Source organism: Protopterus annectens, chromosome 12.part0 (genome assembly GCF_019279795.1).
Source record: "Protopterus annectens isolate FY-2018-M chromosome 12.part0, PAN1.0, whole genome shotgun sequence".
Lineage (NCBI taxonomy): Eukaryota > Metazoa > Chordata > Ceratodontiformes > Protopteridae > Protopterus > Protopterus annectens.
This window is the reverse complement of record NC_056746.1, coordinates 1,170,149,636-1,170,166,581: the sequence shown is the minus strand read 5'-3', so window position 1 is coordinate 1,170,166,581 and position 16,946 is coordinate 1,170,149,636. Positions and strand designations below refer to the sequence as shown.

The following is a 16,946-nucleotide window of genomic DNA, read 5'->3' as shown; positions in this document are numbered from 1 at the left end:
GCATCCCAAATTAGAAAAATGCTCAATTTGGCAGCTTGGCTTATTCCCTAACCCCAATCTGCCATTCTAAGTAAACAGGTTCTGGATGTTATACGTGAGGCCAGACATCCTAGAACCAAAAAATCTTATGCAGGTAAATGGAAAAGGTTCTGCACCTGGATCCAGGCTAAGAGAGCCAGTATGGCACAGCCCTCCATCCCTCTCATCCTGGATTACTTCGCTGACCTACTACACAGTGGTTTGTCTTTCTCCTCTATAAAAATTCATGCCTCTGCTGAGCTCACTGAGCAGCCACTTTTCTCACACCCTTTGATCAAACAGTTCCTCAGAGGGCCTAGCAACATAAGGCCCCCCAAAAGGACTCCAACGCCAGTTTGGAACCTTAATTTTCTCTTGGAAAAGCTCACGCTGCCCCCTTTCGGACCAGCTTCTTCTGCAGAGCTAAAATTCCACTCCTGGAAGACGGCTTTCCTTCTGGCCATCACTTCAGCCAGAAGAGTCTCTGAGATACACTCATGGCTGTGGAACCCTTCATCTTCCATGCAGACAGGGTATCCCTCAGAAATAACTCATCCTTCATGCCCAAGGTGGTGTCCAGTGTGGCTCTCAACCAATCCATTCATCTGCCCACCTTCTTTCCTAATCCCCAGAACAAGGGGGAAAGGATTCTTCACTCTCTAGATGTGTACAGACAGCTCAGATTCTATTTGGACAGGACTAAATCCTTCAGAAAGTCTGATCAGTTGCTGGTTAGCTTTACTACAGGGAAAGAAGGCAAAGCCATCTCCAAGCAAATGATTTCCAGATGGATAGCACACTGCATCCATTTCTACTACTAACAGCATGGAAAGCCTCCCCCCAAGGGGGTCAGGACACACTCCACCAGAGCAGCCTCCACATCTACAACTTTCCTAAGAGGAGTCCCCACCAGGGACATCCTTAAGGCTGCCACCTGGACATCTGTTCACACTTTTACCAAGCATTACCACATGCCTCTCTTCTCCAAATCCTGGGCAGGGTTTGCCATCCTAGCCAGCCCTTAGTTTCCTTGACTGCCTCCACCCATTTCCTCAGTTTTGGGAATATACCACAATGTGATGACTGCAACAGTGAAACATGAAGAACATAATACAGTTGTGTGCACTTGCCGTAAATGTAGATGTTCGAGTGTATTCACTGTTGCAGTCCTGGTTTCCCTCCCTCCATCCCCCTTTATTCTTTCTTTCCTTTCCAAGGGACATATTGGTATTTATTTTCCACTGGCGGGGTTCTTACACCAGAACCTGGCTTCCTACTTTGAGGGCTCCTTACAGGTTAAGTCAAGAAAAACTGATGCAATGGCATTGGCTGCCTTAGTTTATACTACTGACGACCTGACATCAGTCCTCGAACGACAGCAACCAATGCAGAAATACTATGCCTCTGGTATTCAGGTCAGCCGAGGGCTACTCTGCCAGGAATAACCCAAATGTGATGACTGCAACGGTGAATACACTCGAACATCTACATTTATGGTAAGTGTACACAACTGTACTTTCTACCAGCAGGAGGAGTTGATTCTGACAAAACTGGGGCAGAAGGACAAGGTACTAAAAGTGAGACAGCAAAGTGTGTGTGGGAATGACTGTACACCAAGCAGAAGAGGAGTAAATTTATTCCACTGTTCAAGGAATGTCGAGAAGCAGGCATGAAATTCAAACTGCTCTCTCCAGCTGTCTTCAAAATATTCTTTTCTGGAGGAACAAAATAATTTTTGATGCAGTACTTGCTAAGGAGAAAATACAAAAAATTGTCCAACAAGTAATCTGTGAAATAGGAGGAGAGTTCACCAGTCAGACCTTTTCCAGTGTTTCAAGGGAATATTTTTGAGAGAAGGAAAAAAGCACAAGAGTTGACTAGAAGACTTGAGAGTATGTTGGAAATGAAGCAGAGACAGGATTTGGGAGATGGAGATGAACAGGAATAAAACCAGTAGCTTGGAAATTGGCAAATGTGGGATTACAAAGCAATAATTATGTTTGTAAAATGTTAAACAAGATTTTAAATCTGGAAGTACTGGACTTTTTTAACATTGTTAAACCTGTAGGGGATTCTAAAGCATATGCACTACTTCATGTCATTAATGTTCAGAAAAATACTTACGTGAGAGGAAGAGGAGGGAGAAAGTTAACTGTAAGTAAAATATTTTTTTTATTAATAGTAATATTTTTATAGTGCATGATTTTCTTTACATGCTAGAAAGCAAAGTTTTCTCAGTTATTTTTGTTAAGTGTAATGGGGATACTAATGTAAACAGATGCTCCTATTTCTTTCTCCCTTCTTTGTTTCTCCTTGTTCAATTTTAAGAAATGTAGCCACTGCAGTATAAAAGAAGAAAATTCTGGTCAAAAGAGCATGACAAAATAAAATTTGATGTACATTTTCTCGTTCCTGCATAGGGGAATGACTGGATTAAGGCCCTTAGCTTGATCTGTGTAAGTTTTAAGAGAAAGCAATTAAATTAAAAAGAACATTGAATATTCTAAAGCTTTTTTCTAGCAAGTAAATGTATGCTTTTAGTAGCAACTTTGTATCTAGTCTTCATGTCTCCATGGAGACAATCTGATAAAAAGAAATAGGAGATAATGTTTTCTGGAAGCATTCACTTGTTCTCCTAGCTGGGAGAGCTATCAAGATAAAGTAAAACCAGACAACACGTAGTAGAATCACAGGCTGTACCATGCATTGTAGCATGGATACTCTTTATTTTTAGGTTAACCCAAGTCTGTGTGTGTGGGGCTGTCAGTTTGGAAAACTTGATGTCCTTCAAGGATGCAACTGCAGTCCTGACATATGGGTTGTCCTGCCTCAGGCAGCCCTTCGGTCGGCCGGATTCCAAAGTCTGGGTCCGGCGTCGGCTGATGTCGCCCTTGCCCCGACGTCAGAGCGCCTGGGGTATAAAAGCGTCAGCCGACACCATCTTCTCCAGTCTTTCTTGCCGCGTGGCGCCCGAAGCAGAAGCAGTTCGCAAGTGCCGGTCGACTAGCTCCTGTGTTTTCAGCACTGAAGTCTTCAAAAAAGCTAAGTACCCCGTTGGGGACCTTTTCTTGCCTCAGCCGATGTCAGATAAAACTGTAAAAGTTAATAATTGTTTAACTTGTGGGAAACCAATACCTCATAAGGATTTCCACTCTTACTGCTTACCCTGCCTAGGCCCAGAACACAACGTCTCGGCCTGTACAGCTTGTGCTTCTTTCAATAAGCGCACTCTTAGGCGTCAGGCAGAGTTTGCACAGGATTATTTTGGGGAAGATTTCTGTTATATCATGCCGTCGGAGCTTCCGACAGCACATTTACCTAAAAAACGGAAGGATAGGGACCGACACCCGCGGTCCGCGGTCTCGGCCGACACCACGCTTAGGCCTACCGCGAGTGTCTCGGTCTCTTCTGAGCCGGTTTCACAACCGCTACAGACCGACGACACCGCCCCACCGGTTACTTCGGTACTGGAGGCCAGCTCGGTGCTGGTTTCTGTTCTCCCCTCTGAGACCGTAGCCCAGGATATTTCTGACACCATTCCAGTGGATAAGACTACTCCAGCATGCGGGGCTGCCAGGCCTCCAGTGTCTATGTCCATTAAGACCTACACACGTGCTAAGGCTGCCAAACAGGCTAAGTCTCTCCCTCCAAGATCTGTTTCTCTGGGATCCACTTCTGGTTCTCAAATTTTAAGTTTAGCTGAGGACCTTATTTCTTTAATTAGGGGTTCTCAGCCACATCCAGATAGAGGCTCTCAGCCGCCTTCTGTCAAGAGGCCTAGGGTTGAGCAGGTAGATCCCCAGTCCTCCGATGAGGCCTCAGGTGATTCTGCACATTCAGAATACCAGGAGGAGGCCTTCCCGGCCTACGAGGATTCTGATGTGGAGGAATCCATTCCCTCTGCTTCTCCTCCTGAGGAGTTTTCATTTGGGGAAACTCTTCATTCCATGAGGGAACACTTCAAATGGCAAGGCCAAGAATACTCAGATTCTAGGAAAAGGTTAAGGGAATTTTTAAAGCTACCTCAGCATAGACCCTTAGCTATTCCTCCAGTTTTAAATGTTTTAGATGATGTGTACTTAGAATCTAGTGTTTCCCCTGACTCCCTCCCCCCTGCTCCTGTCAAGCCAGACAGGTACTACAGGGTCCCAGACATGCATCAATTTCTGTACAAGGGCCATACTGCTGACCCTGAAACTATTTCTCAGGGGCCTAAAGGGGTTTCCTCCACTACTGCTAAGAATCCACTTCCTTCGGAAAGAGATTCTAGGGCTTTAGAGAGGTGGGGCAAGAAAGTATATACATCTTCCACCCTTTCTATGCGAGAATTAAATTGTAAATTTCATATGATTCAGTATCAGGAATACATTTTGGATGACTTGCAAAAGAAATTGGCTTCCACTGAACCATTAGATAGAAAGGGGTTACAGGAATTGGTTCATAATACTCAGCAGGTTAGCAACCATTTCCTACAGTGTGGATATGATGCATTGGAATCTTCATGTAGAGCAGCAATGACAGGTGCTGTCATACGCAGACATGCTAGGAACAAACATTGCCAGACCATGTGAAAACTAAGCTTTTGGACGCACCACTAGAGAAACATACGCTATTTGGTGCTACTGCGCAAGAGGTTTTAAAGAAAATAGAGGAAAAGGCAAAATCAGTGCAAACAGTCAAAGATTTCCTCCAGGTACAGCCTCCAAGATTCAGCAGGAATTGGCCTTCTAAGCATTGGTCCTTTCCAGACACAGACAAATTTCAAAGAGGCAAAAACAGACGTGGCAGAGGTAGAGGGCAAACTCGAGGCTCCTACAGAGGACGTCAATGGCAGCCTCCGAACCAGAGAGGTGGGGCAGGACCTTCCACTGCTCCGCAGGGACAATCTCATTGACTTGACTTTGACTCCACCATCCAGGGCTCAATTAGAAGCACCTTTGGGCGGAAAATTATCTTTATTCTCACAAAATTGGCACAATATTACAAAGGACAAATGGATACTGGACATAATAGACAAAGGATACAGATTCCATTTTCATACACTACCAACAAGACATGGCAGGCCAAACCTGCCACCAAATCAAAGGGCAGAGGCACTCAAACAAATAACAAACCTACTTCAAATAAGAGCAATAGAAAAGGTTCCTTCTGCAGAACAAAGCCAAGGATTTTATTCAAGACTGTTCCTTGTTCCAAGAAAAGAAAACCAATGGAGACCCATTCTGGACTTGTCCGCACTGAATACTTACCTTATTGTGCCAAAATTCAAAATGCTGACTTTACAGCAACTTTTTCCCATGCTGGGCAAGGGGTCTTGGCTGGTAACTCTGGACCTCAAGGAGGCATGCCTGCATGTCCCAATCAGACAAAGTTGCAGAAGATACCTCAGATTTCTTGCAGGCTCAGAGCATTATGAATTCTCAGCATTGCCCTTTGGCTTATCTACTGCGCCCAGAGTATTCACAAAATGCCTGGCATCAGTAATTGCACATTGCAGACTTCAGGGGATAGAAATATACCCTTACCTGGACGACTGCCTTATACAAGTGGACAGCCAACAAGCCTTGTTAAAAAACTTGGACTATGTCATTCACCTACTGCAGGCCTTGGGATACACAGTCAATATTCAGAAATCAAATCTCGTACCATCCCAACAAATACCTTTCCTGGGTGCCGCACTGGACACAAACACCCAGATGGCGTTTCTGACAAAGGAAAAACAAAAACAATTACCAGAATACTTCAGAAAATTGGCAACACACACCCAGATGACTGCAAGGAAAATCCTGCAGGCCCTGGGTTTCATGGCATCTTGCATTCTTTTGATTCCACACGCAAGGCTGCATATGAGGAAACTACAATGGTATCTAAAAAGTCTATGGTCTCAACACAGCCACAGCCTGGAAGCATTGATCCCACTCATTCCATGCCTTCAAAAGGAATTTCTGTGGTGGGCTCAAGCAAGCCAGATAAACAAAGGCCTGCCTTTCAGCAACCCTCATACAAGTCAAACCATAACAACGGATGCCTCAGACCATGGATGGGGGGCTCACATGGAGGGCAGATGCATTCAAGGACGATGGACACAAAAAGAAAAGCACCTGCACATCAAACAAAAAGAAATGCTGGCAGTGATACATGCAATCAAGGCCTTCGAAAAGTTCATGCATCAGGGTCATCTACTAATAAAGACAGACAATACCACAGTTATGTGGTACATAAACAAGCAAGGAGGTACCTATTCCTACCCTCTTTGCAGACTGGCAATGAATCTCTGGGATATTTCCTTACAATTGAAAATGGAGCTACAATCCCCGTTTGTACCAGGGAAGGACAATGTTCTGGCGGACAGCCTAAGCAGAAACATCATGGATCCACACGAATGGATGTTGCATCCAGACATTTTCTTACAAATAACTCAAGCATGGGGAAGGCCGGACATAGATATTTTTGCCTCCCATCTCAATCACCATCTGAAAAAGTTTTGCACAAGGACATACCATCCTCAAGCATGGAAGGTGGACGCTCTCTCCTTCAGTTGGAACTCTCTAACACTATATGCCTTCCCATCTCTTCCTTTGATGACCAAGGTGTTACTAAAGATCAAGACAGAGCAACCGAAAGTTATACTGATAGCTCCAGACTGGCCAAGACAACACTGGTACCCACTGCTACGGAACTTGACAGACACCAATCCGTGGCTCCTTCCTCAATGGCCACTTCTTCTGACTCAGCACAATTACAGGACACTACACCCCAGCTTGAAAACATTGAAGCTGGCAGCTTGGAAGATTCCATGACTATTCCTCAGAATACACTCTCCAAAAGGGTAAAAGATATCATCCTGGAAGCGCGTAGACCTTCCACTAGAAAAACATACTCAGCAAAATGGAAGAGATTTCTTATCTGGAACAGCAAAAAGGGTCAAGACCCATCAGTGATGAGCATTCCACAGATCCTAGAATATTTGGCTGAAATGCTCCACAATGGCCTTTCATATTCTTCCATAAAAATACATGCTTCAGCAATATCTGCCAAATGTAACACTGGTCCGCCTGTATTTTCTCACCCATTGCTAAGACAGTTTCTAAGAGGTATAAAGAACATCAACCCTCCTAGGAAACCACCACTGCCTGCATGGGACCTCAACTTCATGCTGGAAAAATTAACTCTTCCTCCCTTTGAACCAGCAGCATCTTCAGAGTTGCAATTTCTGTCTTGGAAGACAGCTTTCCTTCTGGCAGTAACCTCAGCAAAAAGAGTCTCTGAGCTACAGGCCCTTATGGCAATACAACCATTTCTCATTTTTCATCAGGACAGAGTTTCTTTGAGAACCAATCCGTCATTCATGCCAAAGGTGGTATCCAGGGTGTCCCTGAATCAAGCTATCCACCTGCCTACCTTCTTTCCCAATCCTCAAAATAAAGGAGAGAGACTTCTGCACACCTTGGACATACACAGACAGTTGCGCTACTACTTGGACAGAACAAAGTCTTACAGAAAATCTGACCAGCTTTTTGTAGCTTACGCTGCTGGATTGCAGGGAAAAGCAATTTCCAAACAGACAATTTCTAAATTGATTGGAAATTGCATTCGATTCTGCTACTCTTTTCATGGAAAAACTGTGCCAGCTGACATCAGGCCACATTCCACCAGAGCTACAGCCACCTCCACAGCCTTTTTAAGAGGAGTGGCAACAAAAGACATTTTAGAAGCTGCTACATGGAGCGCCATGCATACATTTTCCAAACATTACAACCTGCCTTTATATTCCAGATCCAGAGCAGGGTTTGCTTCTGCAGGGCATTTTAGCTACACCATCTTTGTCTTAGTGCCTACCACCCCCAGGTTGGCTATGGTATTCAACCCATATGTCAGGACTGCAGTTGCATCCTTGAAGGACATAGTACAGTTTTGTACCTACCATAAATGTAGATGTCCGATAGGTATGCAACTGCAGTCAGGTTTTCCCTCCCACCTACCCCTCTGTGGTATTCTTTTGGGTTTCTACCCCTCATTTTAGCTACCTGGGGTAATCTTTTATGGTGTATTTGTTTTTATGTTGTTGTACTTGTCTGGAATTTTTTCTCTATTTTCAAAATTTAGCCTTCCTTAGAGGGCACCTGGCATCTGGGGCAAGAAACACTGAAGAAGATGGCGTCGGCTGACGCTTTTATACCCCAGGTGCTCTGACGTCGGGGCAAGGGCGACATCAGCCGACGCCGGACCCAGACTTTGGAATCCGGCCGACCGAAGGGCTGCCTGAGGCAGGACAACCCATATGTCAGGACTGCAGTTGCATACCTATCGGACATCTACATTTATGGTAGGTACAAAACTGTACTTTCCCATTAGGAGGGTAAAACTTCAATATTTCAAGATGTACATAGTTTTGTGTGTTAGTATGAAGTTAATAGGTTTTAGGGGATATTGGGTGTCTGTTTTTTTTTGAAGGCTTTCAATAAAACAAAACATTTTGTAAGATGTGACATAGGGTCAAATGGATATGACAAGAAACAACTGCATAAAACATCAACCTGCCAAACTCTGTGTATGCTTGTAACACAAAAGCTGGAGCTAGACACTTCGCAAAAAAGCTGTTGCACATAAAAGGTGGGAATAATAACTTTTTAACAAATTATGCTTTCTGTAATGTCTTTAAATGCTAATGGTCTCATAGATAAGTACAAAAAAGAGAGAGTAGTGAACTGTATTAAAAAATGTAGAGTGCAAATATGTGTGCTACGCAAGACACACTTGGAAAGAAATTAACGTGAATTTGATAAAGAAAGGTTTTCAGGTTAGTTATTCAGAGCACTACCTGGGACAAAGAATAGAAGAGTACTTGTATTAATTGCAAAAGGAGCTACAGTAGTGATAAGAAGAGGATAAAAAGATGCTAAAGGTAGATTTTTGGTATTAAGGGGCTACTGGCAAGGGAGGATGGTAACACTGGCACACATTTATATTCCATCTAAAACTGCTGTAATGGAGCTCAAGAAAATTCTGGGAGAAATAATCGGCTTTCAGCAAGGAATATTACTTGTAGGTTGGGACTGGAATTTCATTTGCAGCAGTGAAGATGTGTCTGGGGGGCCCAGAAGGGAAAATATAACAAATGACGGTAGATTTTTAAAGTAGTTTGTGAACATATTTGGCATGGAAGCTGTGAATTTAGTACTAGGAGTTTGGAATGAATTTACATATTATTCCCCAATACACAAATTGGGCTAGGCTAGACAGATTTTACATTTCACAGGAATATGCGCATTTCATTGAAAGTTTTGATATGTACCCAGTAACCATTTCAGATCATGCACCAATAATAACTAAAATATAAACACAGGGTAATGAAATAAAATGAGACACTGGCACTTTCCCACCTCTCTGTTGAAAAGGGAGGAATTTAAGGAAATGGTAGTGGAAACTATTCAGGAGATATTAGAGAAGGTATAAATTTCTTCTGAAAATATAGCTAGGAAATGGAATAAAATTAAGAGAGTTTAAAGATAGGGTGGAAATAAAAGATAAAGAAGTAACCAGAATTATTTAGAGGGACTAACAAATATTAAAGTATTGCAGAATAGAGGGAATCCCACAAAGCAGGAAGAGGAGCAACTGCAGAACGCTAAACAGAAAATAAGGGATTATCTTGATAATATGTATGAGTTTAGAAATATTGCTGTTAAACAAATGTTTTTTTAATAATAACTGTAGAGCACTAAAACTTTTAGCACAACGACTCAGGCAACAGAAAGTGCAAAGGGCTGTTACCAAGCTTTAGAGAGCTTATAACAAGGAAGATAACAAGAGAGCCTGTAGAGGCACTAGAAATATTTTGGAAATTCTGTGAAAGTCTGTATAAAGCAGAGAAATATCGAAATCAAGAAAAGGTAGAAATAGAAATGTTTATGGAAGAATTAAATATGCCAAGGTTAAAAGTAAATGAGGCTCAATTACTAACAGGATAGGAGGAGAGTAGATAAAAGGTTGATGTATAACAATCCACGGGAAAGACCCAAGAATAGATGGTATTCCTGTGGAAGTTTGGAAGCTAGGAGGGAAAACTGATAAAGATCTGGAAGGGTTTGTTTAACCGTATTTTAAGAGGAGGGGAAGTACCAACATCCTGGAAAACAGCGGTGGTGGTTGTAATACCTAAACAGGGTAAAGACCCATCACATCCAGCTTCATACAGGCCCATTTCAATATAAACCATGATTATAAAGTGTCTATAGAGGCTAAGAGAGTGGCAAAAGTGATGCCAAGATTGATAGATATGGATCAGTGTGGCTTTGTGAAGGGGAGACAAACATTTGAAAACATTAACAGAGCATTGATGATTCAGAGGGAATCGGAATGTAAGAAAAATACCACTGTTGTTTGTAGGTCTTGATGCAGAGAAAGCATTTGACGGGTAACCTGGGACTTTATGAGCAGGGCAATGGAACCATTTGCATTTCATGATAAAACTATAAGGTTGATTAGGAGGATGCATGAGGAATCGCAGGCAAAAATTAAAGTGGTGACTTCCTCTCTGATAATTTCTGCTTGAGCAGAAGAACCAGGCGGGGTGTCATTTTTCCCCTTTGTTAGTTACATTATATTTAGAACCATTTGGCAAAGAAAATAAGGGACTCAGAAATTCAAGGATGTAATTGGTATGGTAGTCAAGAAAAGCTGGATCTATTTGCAGATATTATTTTATACCTGAAAAAAAACACAGAAAAGGACATTTCATTGTTGTGGAACATTGAGACAGTTTTGAATCATTTTAGGATGCCAGATTAATGAAGGTAAAACAAAGGTGTAATAGCTGTAAGTTATATATCCACACACAAATTGGTTTAGCAGTGTCCATATTTATGGGGATGTAAAATGAAGTACTTAGGAGTATAGATTAACAATGATTCTCGTGTGGCAGCTTAAGGATATGTGGGAAGAGGCTAAACAAAAGATAATACAAAAACTGAGAAATTGGAAACTGTTATATGGATAGCAAGATACAAGCAGTTGAAATGTTTAGTCCCTTTAGTCTTGTACACAGGTCAGGCATGTTTTTATCGACCAGAGGAAAAGTCTTGGATAGCAATTAATAGAGCTCAGTGATTTTGTCTAAGAAGAGAAGGTGGCAAGAGTCAAGTGGAATAAGATGACTCTTCTAGTAGAACAGGGCAGATTGGGATTAACTGATTTGAAGGACTAGTTCAGAGCTACACAGTTAAGGCTCCTATACGTAACACATGCAGAAAACAAATTCAAAGTGGAAAGGGATGATGATGAAATGGGGGAAGCTCAAGGAACAAGGAGAGACTGAGATTTTGAATGTAGATCTTTAAGGAGAATAGCAATATTCATAAAGTAGCGGAAAGTATTCTAAGAACTAAGACAACACAGGAATGGAGACAGGAGATTCTGCCGATAGGGTTGACTGCAGTTAGGGTTACAGACAGTAGGTAAGAGGGGGATGGAATTTATTGGAAAAAGCTGGCAAAGGAATTGAGGTATTGGGAGCAAATACCTAGAGAAGAAAAGGTAATAGAATGGGAAGACGCCAAGAATTAGGACTGAAGGTTAGAGATTGCCTTCCCTGTCAAGGACTGATACAAGAGTATAGGCAAAGAGAAAGAAGGGGGGTCCTATATGAAAGACCATCAGTATTAGAGTTTTTAGTAGAATCTAGAACAGAACCTGCTGTTAAAGAATAATTAGTAGAGCATATAAAATATTGCATCGTAACTATTAATCAGTCAGAGGAGGTTAGAAAGGGTTGGAAAAAGAGACTGGATAAGTGATTCACAAAGAAATAATAGGGGGATATATGCATGTCTTCCAAATATGCAGCAAAATCTGGAAGATTTAGGATTTTTGCTTGGAAATGTTTACATAGGTATTTTTGTACCCCAAGTGTAAAGTCCAGAAAATTTTTCCTCGGGTAGATAGCAAATGTTGGAGGTGTGATGGGGAAAGGAGGAGGTAATTGAGAACATATTTACTGAGAGTGTAATGAGATGGCAGACTTTAAAGATTCCGTGCAGACTAATTATTAGTGATATATAATGTTTGCAACTGAAATTGTCAATATGGTTTGTGATGTATAATGCTTGCATCTAAGATTGTCAGTATGGTTTGTTTTCATTTTATGATTGCCTATGTCATAAGAGATAATTTAATAAAGATGTTTCTCATTTAAAAAAAAAAAAGGCATAGATTGTCATGGGAGAGTCTATAAGAAAATGAGTAACGTTATAGTGCTTCAAGCTTTTCCTGATGCCACAGGAACTTTAGGCCTACAGTGTTCTTGGTTAGACGTCTATGGGGCCTTTCTTAACAGTCCGAAGTGCTGTTAGTATCACCCCATGCCAGTGAAAAATGATTACCACACCACACAGTTGGTCACTTACATGCAGACAAATGCTATTTACATATATGGGTTATCATAAGAGATAAGTAATCCATCCTAGGGATGATGAGTACATGGCTTTCTTTTGCCTCCAAGACGTTGGTTCCAGTAATCAAAACTATCTTCGAGCACATGTATTAGGAATGGGATGAGCAACATATTCTGCCTTGTGTGCTTTATAGTTTCTGGAGTCTTAAATGTTCTCTCTCGACCTTGAATCTAAACAGACAAGGGTGGAAGCCATGTTTTGTCTGGAAGTTGAACCAGTAAGTCATGTTAGGAAACGTACTTGTGCAAGCATCCCAGGAGATTTACAGCATACATAAGAATCTTAGATAATTGTTTGCACAACTGCCACAAATAGAAACTGCATACACACAGTCCTTTGTCTATTCCAGAAGTTGGGGTGCCTGGAGATAGGGTCTGCTTTTTATGAAGGTGTGTAATGCCAGACCCATATATGAAAAGAGGACATTGTCTTCCTTTTCCAGGTGATTTCTGTATGCCTGCTTACTAGTCCGTTTGTGCAGATGGTGCTTGTTAGTATACAAGCTTGTAAGAACTAAACTGTCTGTCATGTTCCTATGTGCTTTTGCAGCTTATTGTGACATGATTTTTACCTTGTTTTATCCAGGTATTTGAGGGAATATTGTTTGGAACAGGTATTTAATTCTCAATCTGAACAGTAGAGCACATTAGGATATCTTCTTGTAGGCATCCAGTAATCCTGACTGAATTTAGAAAGTGTTCCTTGAGAGTGAGAGTTGTCTACATGGCTAAGCACATCTTTCATTCTAGAAAAGTAGGCATAATCTAAGCTATAGTTTTGGTTTCATAATGATTCGTCAATTGCAGGAAAATAGTCCTTAAACACAAAATCATAACATTTGCTAAGACTCAGTTTATTGTCCACTAAAATTAAATTAAGTATTTTTGCAAGGCGCAAGCCTTTCCATCCCCTTACATAGTTATACTAATTCCAATGTCACATGGCTGCAGTGTAAGCAAACATTTTCAAAAGTTACAAGCCAGAATCAACTTCTTACTATATTAGACCAATAAACATCACTTAGTTCATCTCTCCCCCTACCCTCCTTGCCAGAGCTGCAAAAGGCAAGGGTATCCTTCTTTCACACTTCAAGTATGGCTTTCCCTTTTGTGCCTCAACCCACAAATCCTGACAGATAGGTTCAGAGCTAACTTTACCCCCCCCCCCCCCACCTAGAGGGCCCATCTCTATACCGGAAGAATGCAAAGTTCCTGTAATCACGGTTGCACAGGTAAAAAACACACTCTCCAAAGCCAAGAACACAGCATCCATGGGACCTGACAATATCCCAGGCTGTGTTCTACATGAATTACAGAATGAACTGGCACCCTACCCAAGTACCATGTTCAGTCATAGCCTCACCTCAGGCTTTGTGCCCACTGAATGGCGCACCGCGACAGTTATCCCACTCCACAAAGGGGGAGCGACAACGGACCCTGGGAACTACCGCCCCATTAGCCTGACGAGCCTGGTCTGCAAGGCCATGGAACGTATCATCATGGAACTCATAAACAAAGACATTGGTAATCTCCAAGCTCTGGACCCTACCCAGTTCAGATTTGTAAAAGGCAGATCATGTCTCCTAAACCTGATTGACGACTTTGAAGCAGTCACCAAAGCCATAGATGAGGGTAAGGTGGTTCACGCAGCTTATCTAGATCTCGCCAATGCTTTCGACACCATCCCCCACTCTGGAATTATAGATAAGCTCACTAAACTAGGTATAAATCCCTGTCTCACAAGATGGGTCGCCAACTGGCTCACGGAAAGAACCCAAACTGTGAAAGTAGCAGACTCAAAATCTGACTTCAGACCAGTGACAAGTGGAGTACCACAGGGTTCAGTCCTGGGTCCTCTCCTGTTTGGTATCTACTTCTCTGAAATACAGGCTAACACAGACGTTCTTTGGCTAACAAAGTTTGCAGATGACTGCAAACTAGGAGCCATAATCGAAACTCCTAACGATGTGGACATACTACAAAAGTGCCTCACTGAAACAGATGCCTGGTGTCAAAGCCATGGCCTGAAGCTCAATGCCAAAAAGTGTATTGTCATCCCCTTTGGTAAAAACTCTGTACCCATGAACTACCACATAGCTGGTAGTCTACTTAACGCCGAAAATGTGTTGAGACCTTGGGACACAGGTGGACAGTAGTCTCTCCTTTGATAATCACATCGCCACAGTGGTCTGGAAATCTTTCTACGTGGCTCACCTCATCACAAAAGGTTTCTCATCCAGAAAAAAAGAGGTCATTGTTCCCCTCTACTCATCACTCATTAGACCCGTTATAGAGTACAACGCCCCTTTTGGTATGTACCTCACAAGACATCTACAACAATTGGAAAGGTCACAGAAATACCTCACAAAGAGGATTACTGGCCTCAAACAGATGCCCTACACAGACCGTCTCAAAAAACTCCAACTTTACTCTGTCACATATTGCCTACTCAGAGGCGATCTCTGTCTAACATACAAAGCTATGTCAAATCCAGAGCTGTTGGATATGCCCCACTTAAAGAAATCCCAATCCCTCCAAGCTACAAGCTCTAGGGAACGAAACCTTGTAACCACAATAAACAGAAAATGCTGGAGGGATAGATTCCTGTCCCATAGACTTCCCATACTCTGGAACAGACTACCTATCTATGTCAAACAGAGCTCCTCATTAGCACTCTTCAAGAAAAATGTTGATGATTGGATGGGAGATAGGAAATTCACCCCGGGGATCACTTCTGTGGCTCTGCTCGACAGGGGCACAGGAAAATTATTTTCTTGGGTGGCGAAAGCCAGGGTACATTTTTGGCTAGGCTTATATAGGCCCTAGGGCTAATAGCCTAGTACCTACCTATGAATAAATAGTAACATCATCAACAAGGTTTCTTTTCCTTAACGGAGATTAGCAGCAGTTTCTTTGTGACACTAAGTATGGCAGTATCAACTTTTGGCAGTCTAAAAATACTACACTGTTCTGTTTGTGAAGAGTATCAGGAAGTGTCTCTGTGTATGTTTACGCCATTGAGAGAGAGAGAGAGAGAGATCCTGGAGGTTTTCACAATTCAACAGTGAGCAGCTGAGCAGTAATTGGGGTTGGGAGACATGAGACTTTTTTTTTCTATGTAATGTTTATGGGAGTCCCCAGCCAACTTTAGGCCCAAGGCAGCTACCTAGGGTCACCTTGTGCGGGATCCATGCCTGTCTGAAAGTAAGTTAAAGAATGAAGGGCATCATGTTTTGGGTAGTAACATCACTGTAGTTGTCATCTTGTATATTTACAAAAAGATTGCCTCAGCAAAAAGTTAGCAGTCTTTAGAAGACCAGTAATCCAGATGGACTTCATGGTGATAAAATGAGTTACTAAAAAAATATGCATGATTGACTAAGACAGTTGTATTTAATTTTGCCATTTATCCAAAAGTGCTCTGCCATTTTGTTTCTGCTAACAGCCTGCCCTTCATTTCCATAATTTTCACAGGAATATAAACAGAAGCTGGCTCGAGTTACCCAAGTACGCAAGGAACTAAAATCTCACATCCAGAGCCTGCCAGACCTCTCGCTGCTTCCAAACGTTACAGGTGGATTGGCTCCACTTCCATCTGCTGGAGATCTATTTTCTACTGACTGAAAAATGAGCTAAAACTCGTTCATGCAGGCTGGTACCAGCAGGAGACGAGACAAACCAGAAACAGTCCCAGGAGTGTCCTGTGTTAATGCAGGGTTTGGGAATAGCATCCGCATTCGTTGCTCCTTCACCAGGGTGTGTAGGAAGGAACAGCCATGTCCCGCGTATTAAAAAACAGAGTGGATAACAGAGTGTTTCAAAATATTACCTGTAATTTATTTGTACACATTCTGTTACAGAATGGAGACAAGACTAGACTGTTGACTTTAAAGAAGCACCAGAATTTTATTTTTTGTCCCTGTCAACTGCCCCTCCATGAACCTCACTGTTAAATGATTTGACCATTCAATGTTTTTTGCTGATTCCTGGGGGAAACCCTGTCAGTGAGTTGCTGTTTAGACTACTTTGTATTGCTGGTTTTTGGTTTTATTTTCTTCAGATCATATATACTTGACATGGGAAAAAATGTATTGCAGTAATATATTTTCTCAAGAAAGTGAAACTGTGTAATAGATTATTTTTTTTAATTATCCTACCTTTGTAGAAACGACTTGAAAGTTTTACAATCCATACAAAGTTCAGTTGAAATGTTTCTCCATTTTTTTAAAGAAAATAACATTTATATTTATAGATGTATAGTAGTCTGAATTGTGCAAGAGACGACTGAAACCTTTAATGTGCAACATGAACTTTATGCACCCATTTAAGCGGCAATCAAGGGGTGCTTTTTTTATTATGCTTAATGTGGCCCTCACCCCAGTGAGCAATCAAACCAAATCATTCCTCTCCTGCATGTCATCACCGCAATGTGTCTGAACCACCTGGGTTGTATTCATGGATTTATCCCTGTATGGCA

The 16,946-nt window shown here is 41.9% G+C and overlaps 1 protein-coding gene across 5 annotated transcripts in view; it reads left to right on the top strand.

The window, feature by feature from the left end:
• Positions 1-16,678, top strand: part of RPRD1B (regulation of nuclear pre-mRNA domain containing 1B) — an 866,932-nt gene extending 850,254 nt beyond the window's left edge. For all 5 annotated transcript variants that reach the window (XM_044090202.1, XM_044090200.1, XM_044090199.1 and 2 more), the window contains one exon: positions 15,944-16,678. In XM_044090202.1, coding sequence (XP_043946137.1) covers positions 15,944-16,093 — 150 coding nt within the window. In that variant the 3' untranslated portion in view covers positions 16,094-16,678. The remainder of the gene's footprint in view (positions 1-15,943) is intronic.
• Positions 16,679-16,946: the final 268 nt, after the last annotated feature.